Source organism: Lactuca serriola, chromosome 3 (genome assembly GCF_051521515.1).
Source record: "Lactuca serriola cultivar US96UC23 chromosome 3, Lser_US96UC23_V15, whole genome shotgun sequence".
In the NCBI taxonomy this organism is placed as follows: Eukaryota; Viridiplantae; Streptophyta; class Magnoliopsida; order Asterales; family Asteraceae; genus Lactuca; species Lactuca serriola.
The window spans coordinates 171,678,993-171,689,722 of NC_136410.1; the positions used below are offsets into that span (position 1 = coordinate 171,678,993).

Here is a 10,730-nt window from a genome sequence, read left to right on the forward strand (position 1 = left end):
ATATGGTCTAAAAAGAATTGTCATGAAAAATGGTAGAAAATAATAATAATGCGCCCATAATATGACAATATTTTTAATTGGTAGAGTGATGACCCTCTTGATAACTTTAAATAAAAAAATATAAATAATTATAGGTTGGATGGGATTGAAAGGAATTTATTTAAGATTTAGGGGTTAAAATAAATGTCCTCTATTCTTATAGGTGTAATTTTGTCAAGCATCCTGTAGTTTTCCTTTCATCTCTTTTCCCTCTGTCCACATTATCCAGTCCTTCCCTACCTCTCCCCTGCATTTCACGCGAAACGCACGTTTCCCCTATCTCACATAAATTCTCTTCACTATCTCTCTCATCTTGATTTTATTGCTTCTCATCGATAACTCCCCCTGTCGTCTCCTCTTTTTCTTGAAAAAGGTTAAAAGGAAAACACCCTTATGCTTTTCTTTACTAAACACTCAAAAAATCTACATTCATATCTAATTATGTATACCCCTTTTCTATTTGATCATGTCCGTATCAAGAAAAGGCTGCATTTTTCATCTTAACTCTTTTACCCTTTAGTTTGTTGATGCTTTAGGGTTCTCGAAGCCTTCTTTTACACTTTTTTTTTCTCTGTCATTTGTTTTGCATGACAGTTTTGTGATCTGTCGCATACCCATTCGATCATTTCCGGGCTCATTTCGAGTTTTCAACCTAATTTCTCATCTGGGTATCACTTGTTTTCTCATTTATTGTACGCTTGCTTCTGGTTTTTGATAATGCTTGATAGCGTAACGAATTTCGGACCACATTGGGTCTTTTCCAAGAATTCCGTTTGAAGTGTAGAATCTTTGTTGACTTATGGGGTTTATTAGTCGAATCTTTTAGGGGATTTTCGGAAGAAAAATGCCTGAAAAGATAGGAACTTTGAGTGTGGATAAAATGGAGAAAAGTAGGAAGAAAGAAGACGAGATTGAGATACGAGGGTGTTGGATTAGGTTCAGATTCTTGGGGAGATGCATTTCCACAAGGTCCAAAGTGGAGAACTCCATTTGTGGGAATAGCGTTCCATATGGTATGAAATTTTTAGCAAATTTCTTTATGACCAAATTAATAACTCAATATTTGTTTTGAAATCTACTTCAATTGCTTCTATTATGCTTGTTTTGATTCTAATTGTCCAAGTTCTTGTGATCATATCCAATTTATGCATTTCAAGTGTATCTTGTATTCAATGGTTTCCATTTGTAGAGAATTGTCATTCTTTAAAGGGGAAATTTCAATAAAAAAGCACCACACTTTCACTTCATTTCTAATTCAGTCACTATCATTACTAAAAGCATTCAACTTTCCAAAACCATCGGCTTTTCTAAAGAAAAAAGGAAAATTAGTAAAAAATAATTATATTTTGGGCACTTTTGTAATTTATTCACTAATGTTTTATGTGTTCCAATTATATTAGGTTTCACTTGTATTTTTTAAAATTAACCATCTTGACATGTTACTTATATTCGGTCAAAATAGTTAATCTAGAAAAATGTTGAAACTTTTATGATTTTATTGAAAAACATAATTGTTAACTGGTTAAGCTGCAAGATTGCAATTATAATGTTTTTTTTTTGTAGTTTGCCAATAGAAAAACATTCAGTTTTATGTCATGTCACATTTGTCCGAAATTACCCAAAATATTAATCTTGATAAGTATAGTGATTATAGTACAATGTTAAAGTCTAGTAACCAAATTAGAAATGAAGTGAAAGTATGTTATGTTATGTTCTTATTATGTCGACTATGTGTTCAAAGTTTCTTCTATTATTCATGCTTTTTAGATAATTTCGGAACATGAAATCACTCTAGATTCCAATAAAAGAAATTCATATCTTTTTATGGAAATGATCTAAACCAAAAATATGCCTTTGAATTCTTTTCCGCAAAAAAGTTACTTTTCCATAACCCCTAAAAGCTGTGGCCCACACTCGTACTGTCCCGTCATGTCAGATGTAAATCAGGTACATGGCGGCCCACTGTAAGTGGCCAGTTTCTACAAGGAGCCCAGTCCACATTGGAATTAAAACTCTCACACTGCAACTGCTGAGTTACGAATATACTATTATACATTTATACCACCCCGAATTTATCTATATGACTAATTTTGTCCCTTGATTTTGTGTTTATTACATGAACAAGTTGAAAGTAAATCTACAAACAACAAAATTTTGGATCAACACGTTGTCCACCCGACTTCATCTGCAACCACTAGCAACACGGAAAGCACTCCATCAACTCCAAATGCAACCGAGGATCTAAAAATTGCATCACAACTTAGAAAATTTAATTTCAATGAGCTTAAATCGGCTACAAGGAGTTTTAGACCCGAAAGCCTTCTTGGTGAGGGTGGATTTGGTTGTGTGTTCAAAGGATGGATCAATGAGAACGGGACAACACCCGTGAAGCCCGGGATAGGATTATCCGTTGCGGTCAAGACCCTCAATCATGATGGACTTCAGGGTCACAAAGAATGGCTCGTATGACCCTTTTTTTTTTAAAATATTTTTATTTTTTTAAACTATGTTTTTATTTTTTTGTATATTATTTATGGTTGATGGGTTTTATTGATGTTGAAATTGTGGCAGGCGGAAGTTAATTTTCTTGGTGATCTTTTGCATCCGAATTTGGTTAAATTGATCGGTTATTGCATTGAGGATGATCAAAGATTGCTTGTGTACGAGTTTATGCCTCGTGGAAGCCTTGAAAACCATCTTTTTAGAAGTATGTGATTCTTTTTTCTTATGTTATACACGATTATTAAAGAAAACACTTTTTTTTTCGGGGGAGGGTTATATGCAAGAAATAGCAATGTACTTTCATTTATTTGTTTATTACAGAATCCTACTTACGTTTTTTTTATTTATTGGAATTAAATCTAACTGATTATAGTATTGTACTTTCATTTTTTTTCTCATTAGAGGTGAAAATTGCTTTGTATTTGGTAGATTTTTCAAAGTACAATGGTGTAATAGGTAAAAACGAAAGTAGGATGCTATAGTAAACACATCAATGAAAATACATTGCTTTTTCTTGTGTTTAACCCTTTTCAAGATGTTCATATTACCTTATCAAAGGGTCTCTCTCCCAACTTTCTAGGCTTGCTTTCAATGAGAATGAGGAGGACATTAATGTCTTTTGTACAAGCAAGATCTCTCCCAACTTTTTGTGTGCAACTTTTGTCACACTTTTTTGGCTTGGACAATAAATTCTTCCTTTTTTGTCCCATGCTTTTTTCGGTGGAAATTTTTGTCCTATTGACATTGGTTCCAGTCCACTGCAACCAAACACAGTACAACCTGTTTTGTCCTGTACTATAACAAACGGCCCCTACATCTTATTGTATTTTGACAGGATCATTGCCACTACCTTGGGGGACTAGAATGAAAATTGCTCTAGGTGCAGCAAAGGGTCTTGCTTTTCTTCATGAGGAAGCCGAACGACCCGTTATTTATCGAGATTTTAAGACATCGAATATTTTACTAGATGCGGTTTGTAGCTTTTAACTTTTTATTTATTTATTTATGATATTCATCTTTATGATTGATAAATATTAATTGTTTTTAGCATGATTTTTGTTTTAGGATTATAACGCAAAACTATCTGATTTTGGACTTGCTAAAGATGGTCCTGAAGGAGATAAGACACACGTATCGACTCGTGTGATGGGAACTTATGGTTATGCTGCACCCGAATATGTGATGACAGGTATATTCATTCCTATGATTAATGACCATTTTACCCTTTGATGCTGAATAACCAATGACCTTGGCTTTATCAAAATGTGAACATATGACTGTTTATCTAAATTCAAAGAAACGAGTAAATGACCATGTTGTCCTCTGTCTAAATGTTATGTTAATAACAAATGACTCTTTATCTTTATCTTATCTTAATCTGTATAAATTACTATTTTTTTCATTCTGTTTTTGAAAGCGAGATTGAATAACAGATGTCTGTTTATATGAAAAATGAGTAAATAACCATTTTACAAATCTGTTTAAAATTAGATGAACATGAAAATGAAATTACATTAACAATCCAACAAATGTCAGGTCACCTAACATCAAAGAGCGACGTATACAGTTTCGGAGTAGTTTTACTCGAAATGATAACCGGGCGAAGATCCATGGACAAAAACCGACCCACCGGAGAACACAACCTTGTAGAATGGGCAAGACCATATCTAGGAGAAAGACGGCGGTTCTACCAATTAATGGACCCACTTCTCGAAGGTCGATTCTCCGTTAGAGGTGCACAAAAAGCCGCTCAATTAGCTGCGCTTTGCTTGAATCGTGACCCAAAAGCTCGACCCTTAATGAGCGATGTTTATGAAGTTTTGAAACCTCTCGTGAATCTCAAGGATATGGCATGTTCGTCGCCGTATTTTCAGGCGGTGCATATGGGCGGCAATCAGGGCGGTGGAAGTGGTGGAGGAGGGTTGAAAGGGCAGGCGATTCGGAGCCTTTCGATTCCGGGCTGCCCGTATGTGTCTCCACATCGCCGTGGTGGTGATCAACTTTGTCGGTCGCCGAATTGGGTTTGACTAATTGGGAGTGAAAAGTGAAAACACTCCCCTTTTCACCCTTTTTTGTGGTGTTTTTAATAACTTTTTTTTTTACTATTGCGAATTGGGTTTGTTTTATGTTATAAAGGGAACTGCTTTTTGCAACTCTGCTTCTTTGTTGGTTAACCTTTATTCTAAAGAATTTACTGTTCAAATTAATGTTTATGATTTTATATTATAAAAGATAAAATTATGTAGTTGGTCTACGTGGTCTTCGAAAATAGAGACAACTATTGAAATTTTTATACAATTGGTCTTTAGGAACCCAGATTCACAGATGACAATGTAGAAATTAATAACATTAGATGAATCAATCTCAAATAAATTTTAAATTGGTGAAATATTTATTTATTTATATAATCAGTATATCTAATTACAATAAAGAAACCCTACCTGTAAAAGATGAAATTTCACTTTCTCTGTCATATGGACAGAAACAACAATCTAAGTGACAAAGGAGGGGCTCTCTAAAATAAAAAATAACTTAAACTATTTAGGTGTTAGTTTGTCTTTTTAAAACAAAAATTCATAAAGTCTGTGGACCATCTCTGCAACCCTCTGCAGTAGAAGAGGTGGATCAAATGGCTGTAGACTGTAATAAGAAACGTTTTTTTTTTTTTTTTTTTTTTGTTTTTTTTTTTACATTTGCATGTTGTTGCAGATATTAAAAAATTAAAATAAACTGATTTTATAATCCGAAATTTTAATAATATATGACATTTCGGTAAGAATTTATGATATTTCAGCAAAAAATAATGATATTTAAACAAAAAATAAATATATTTTAGCATAAAATAATGATATTTCATCAACAAATTATTATTATTCAATATAAAAAAATTCAACAAGAATAAACAAAAAAACGATAAAAAATGTGAAATAAGATTTCAGCAGTATATAATCAATATTTTAGCAAGAAAAAAAGAAGAATAAGAGGTTGGAAGATGTAGGAAGAGGCAAAACAAGTGTTGCGCCAAGAAGAACACGCGCAGAGATTTTTTAATCCGAAGACTTCTGAAAAATAAACAGTTGCAAGATGAAAAGTGTTGCGCGTAGGGGTGACAAATCGGGTCATCGTGTCGTGTTTTTGTCTGACACGACACGACAAGGTTTTATGTAACACGAACACGACACGACACGATCTCGGGTTTTTTTGAACTAACACGAAAACGAACCGATTAAAAAACGACAAACACGACACGACACGACAAACATAACATGAAATAACAATTAATGTATTTAATTAATATTTATTCATACATAACACGACAAACATGAAAAACACGAAAAAATGTTAATCGTGTCAATTTCGTGTTAAATTTTGAACACAAAAACGACACAACACGACGTCGTGTTTTTTACACCCGACACGAACACGAATTCGACTTTCAATTTCGTCTCAATTTCGTTTCGTGTCTTGTATTTTTGTCATGCCGTGCCATCAATTGCCACCCCTAGTTGCGCGTGTGTTGCGCCGCGCAACAATAAAAGGTCTGAAGAGGTTTTTTTCCAAAAAACAAACAACACCTTAGACTATCGGGTACGAGCAACGTCCTACCTCGTTAATCCGATGTGGACACCAATAGCGCCACCATAACAGCTAGCATACCGCTCCAGCTATGCATCATTTGGCGTTATGTGATTGCAACAGGGTTTGGATTGCTAGTTTCGATCAAAACGTTCATATTTTAGAACGTTGTTAAATGGTCACAAACCAAAAAAAAAGTCCCATTTTTATATACTATAAATACACATATTTTACTCATTTTTACCTACAAAATGCATCTATTTCTCTCAAATTCAAAACAAAAAAATGGATCCCTTTGATCCTTTCCATCCATTCAACGATGATAACGACGACGACGATATATTTGTGAGTACGATGTACCAATATTTCAATGGACGTGCTACTATAGCCAGAGTCAACTTCACTACTCACAATACGTGCGACGTTAAACAGAGATCGTGAAGAAGAGCATAAACGTCTAGTCAACGATTATTTTGCGGATAATTGTGCCTACCAACCTAACGATTTCAAAAGAAGATTTTGTTTGCAAAAAAGTGTGTTTCAACGGATAGTCAATGCATTGGAAAGCAGGTATCGTAAATACGATTTTTAAATAATCGTTTTTAGATAAAATAAATACACTTAAATATATGTGTTTTTATACAGTTTTTAGATAATCGTTTTTTTATCAATTAAATATATATTTAGGTATGAATTTTCCAAATGAGTTATGATGCAAGAGGTAAGCGAGGTTTCACAAGTTTGCAGAAAGGTGTTGCTGCAATCAAGCTTATGGTTATGGGGGAGTCGCCCGATTCTATCGATGGCTATATGAGAATGTCGGAGCGAACAGCACGAGAAAGTTTGTATAGATTGGTAAGAGATGTTGTTGAAACCTTCGGTGACAAATACTTGCGTAAACCTTCATTGAAGGATATGAAACAACTATATGCGACGCATGAACAACAACATGGTTTTCCGGGTATGCTTGGAAGCATTGATTACACAAAGTGGATATGGAGAAATTGTCCTGTGGCGTGGAAAGGCCAATACACAAGTGGCCATCATGGAGCGCCTTCGTTGGCATTAGCTATTGTTGCTTCAGAATACTTATGGATTTGGCATGCTTTTTTCGGGGTTACGGGTTCCAACAATGATGTAAACGTTCTTGATCAGTCACCAATATTTGAGGATCTATTGTCATGAAAAGCATTGGATGCTCCCTTCACAGTGAATAGTCATGAGTATAAGTTTGGGTATTACCTCACGGATGGAATATATCCACCATATTCCACGTTTGTGAAGGCGTTTCGACACCCGATAGAACCATGAGATAAAAAGAATTCAAGAGAAGACAAGAAGGAGCATGTAAGGACGTGGAACGTGCTTTCGGAGTTCTAAAATCAAAATGGCACATAGTTGAACATGCGGCACGACCATATCACTTGGATACTCTACGAGATATTATGTATGCATGTATCATAATGCATAACATTGCGATTGAAGATAAAGGACGGAATATTATAGAATATTCGGCTACAGAACCTAGACACGTGTAATTTCAACCAGGGACAACGGGATACTTACATAGAGTCGTTGATATTCAAGACCAACGAAAACACAAACAACTTCAAGAAGACTTGGCAGATCATATATATGATGGTACCGAAGATGAATAATTTAGGAAAAAAATGTAATTTAGGATTTATAAAAATTTTATTTGTGTTTTAAATATTATTTTTAATTTATAATTTAATTAAATTAGATGTGTTATTATGACATGAATAAAAAAACAAAAAAAAATAGAAAAATAGAAATTAAAAAAAAAAACTCAAAAAAACTTAGAAAAAAGAAATAGAACATATGGGGTGTTATCACATGTTATTTGGTGTTGCCCATTTACATATTTTATGTTATAACACTAATGTATGATTAGGATGATGAGGTGGTACCTTTTGGGTATGATAACATGTTGCCACACCCAGTAGTCTTATAGTCCTAGGTTTTAAAATCTGAAAAACCCTACAACTTTTAGGTCAAAATAAAAAGTTCATATTTCAAACATTTTAACATCTAATAATCCCCCCCCCCCTCCCTAAATATTAAGACTGATGAACAAAAAGGAAAAATAATCATTTTGACGATTTTAAACACCGGTCTCCCTTACACGTTTGCACTTGGTCTTCAAAGAAATCTGTCTAAGGAGAACACAAAATCTTCATAAACCTAAAATCCACTAGGTAATGGTTTATGTCTATCATGTAAAACAAAGAACAATTAGATAAAAAGCAAGATCTTCAGTGTAAAAATTGACAGATAAAAGGCTCTCAACAGAATATTTTGAATCATACATAGGAAATTAAAAGTTTTCCCCAAACTAATGAATCATTGGAAACCTGGGGCTTCCCCCAAACATGTGGTTCCCTCCAATGAATGGATTAAAACCAAAAAATGGACTAAGAATAGAACTCATGGGGTGAGTGTTATTCAGATACATGAATGAGTTGGTAGGAGTAGGTCTCATCATTCTAGACAGATCATGATACTTCTTAGGTCTGAAATTATTTTCTTTGTGATTTCCAGTTTGGTGAGGAAATCCAGTGTTTGAGAAATCATGATTTGAAGAAGATGTTTTTTGAGCCTTTGATGTCTTGGGAGGACTGGTGTGTCTAGTATTCCTGTGAGTTGACTTGTTTTGGGTATTTTCTTGTTCTTTTTCTCATTCTCATCATTTGTAAACCTAACCACTTTTGGTTTTGTAGAATGGACTGTGGTTAGATCTTGTTCTTTAGGCACATTGATTTTCTCTTTTCCCTTTTCTTTAGAGACAATGCTTAACTTTAAAACAGTTTTTTGTTATTTGGGACAGGATGAAGTGATTTTTATAAGAATGAAAGGTCTCTTAAGGATTTGAACAATAGTTTTCTCATCATTTATAGTCTTCAAGATTTCATCTTGTTGACTTGAATTGGAGATTTCCTAATTTTTTGTTTCTTGGAATATTTATGTCCTAAATCCTTTGTTCTAGAGACAGTGTAACATCCTGAAATAAGGTACATTTTGGCACCCTTGAATCTTGTCTTAATATGCCATAAATATCCCTTAATGTGTAAACTTAGCAAATCAGTACGTGGGGCGTACGCATGAGTACGCGCAAGGTACTCATGCACCATGCAGGATTGCGGAGGTCACCTAGTAAATTGGGCGTACCCCTTGGTATGTTGGGCGTACTAGGCTCAGATGCAAAACCCTAATATTTCTAATGTCCCTATATAAAGAACATGATGGTCTCATTTCTAGCCACCCTTATCAGCCTCTAACCCTCTCTAATCCCATAATCTCGAGTATGTGGCTTGTGAGTGTGATTTTGCAAGTTTTAAGTGATTCTTGACTCTTGTAGTTGAAGAAGAAAGTTAGAGAAGAAGAAGAAGGTGCCATCCATCTTAAAGATCCATAAACTACCCATCTTCATGCATCATTTTCAGGTATAAAGCTTATACCTTGGCTATTGTTCTTCAAGATCTTTCTAGTGTAAGATTTATGAGCTTAAGTCTCCCAAAGTTGGAACCTTTTCGAGCTGGGACTCTTTGAGAGTTTGAGATGTCCTTTTATGCATTTTTGGGCTTCTAGGCTAATAAAAATGGTTACTTGATCCTTCCTTTGACCCCATGCATGAGTAAATCACCTTTTTATGGATAAAATGATGTTTTAGCCTCATCTAGCCATGCAAAGGCTCAAAGCCCATAACTTTATGGTTTAGGAGACCTTGAATTACTCAGATCTATAGACAGAGTGTTTGTCTTAATGAATTAAGACCAAAAAGTAAGGAAATGGGAGTCTGAGGAGTACATCGTGCGTATTCCCAGGTATGTGCAACATAGGCCAGAAATACCCTGTCGCATGCTTAGCCAGTTGTATGCCCAACCTTAGGATACTCGTTGGGTGTTGGCTTCGAGTTGACTTTCTGTTGACTTTTGCTGATTTTGACCTTTTGGTCAAAATCTAGGGTTTGGACCTAGAGAGGGGCAAAATGGTCCTTTTTGCCCTAAGTGGGATTAACTGTGGACTTGGACTCGTGAGGTAGTAGTGGGCCTTAATTATTAATTAAGTTTAATTTATGTGGCTGAATAGGCGGAGTCTAGATCCGAGGTGCTAGGTTTTCGTGTCATCAGTATCAGGTGAGTCTCCTCACTTACTCTTACCTGTATGGTAGGATATCTGTAATATTATGGCCAGCTGGGTCTAGCTGTTATGTTATGTTATGTGTTGATATGATACTTGTTTGACTGAGGCTACTGATACCCAACCGGGGGTTGCAGATAACCCTACGAGCGTGTTGTTAGCTCATAGGGATTGTTGATAGTCCCTGGGTTGCAGATAACCCATAGTTATTTACTTATGATGTGTTATATGTGGTATCTTGGGGAACTCATTAAGCTTTGTGCTTGCAGTTGTTGTTTTGGTATCAGAGCCCTGGTTTTAGGGATTTGGATGAACCTTTTGTTGACTCCAAACTCAAACTAAGGGTTCGATCATTTATAATAACTTAACAAGAGATGAAGACTTTTTACAATAGGAAAAACCCAGAGAATCAGTATGTACAATCGACTAGCGCTCGAGTGGCAGTTTCCTAA

At 35.1% G+C, this 10,730-nt stretch overlaps 2 protein-coding genes across 2 annotated transcripts; both read left to right on the top strand.

The window, feature by feature from the left end:
- Positions 1-227: 227 nt before the first annotated feature.
- LOC145093362 (serine/threonine-protein kinase PBL34-like) lies at positions 228-4,748 on the top strand. Its single transcript, XM_079031473.1, has 6 exons — positions 228-1,052; positions 2,165-2,502; positions 2,611-2,746; positions 3,377-3,513; positions 3,607-3,730; positions 4,078-4,748. Exons 1-6 carry the CDS (start codon positions 884-886, stop codon positions 4,566-4,568), a joined length of 1,395 nt encoding a protein of 464 aa, XP_078887599.1. The 5' UTR covers positions 228-883; the 3' UTR covers positions 4,569-4,748.
- A 2,071-nt stretch (positions 4,749-6,819) lies between these two features.
- LOC145095871 (uncharacterized) lies at positions 6,820-7,302 on the top strand. The gene has a single exon (XM_079033687.1). It carries the CDS (start codon positions 6,820-6,822, stop codon positions 7,300-7,302), a length of 483 nt encoding a protein of 160 aa, XP_078889813.1.
- Positions 7,303-10,730: the final 3,428 nt, after the last annotated feature.

Bases quoted from the DNA above. Each gene is read 5' to 3' on its own strand.
- LOC145093362 (XM_079031473.1), top strand. From the start codon at position 884: ATGCCTGAAAAGATAGGAACTTTGAGTGTGGATAAAATGGAGAAAAGT. The intron at 1,053-2,164 runs GTATGAAATTTT...TACATGAACAAG, and splicing joins TGGGAATAGCGTTCCATATG to TTGAAAGTAAATCTACAAAC. The intron at 2,503-2,610 runs GTATGACCCTTT...AAATTGTGGCAG, and splicing joins AGGGTCACAAAGAATGGCTC to GCGGAAGTTAATTTTCTTGG.
- LOC145095871 (XM_079033687.1), top strand. From the start codon at position 6,820: ATGAGTTATGATGCAAGAGGTAAGCGAGGTTTCACAAGTTTGCAGAAA.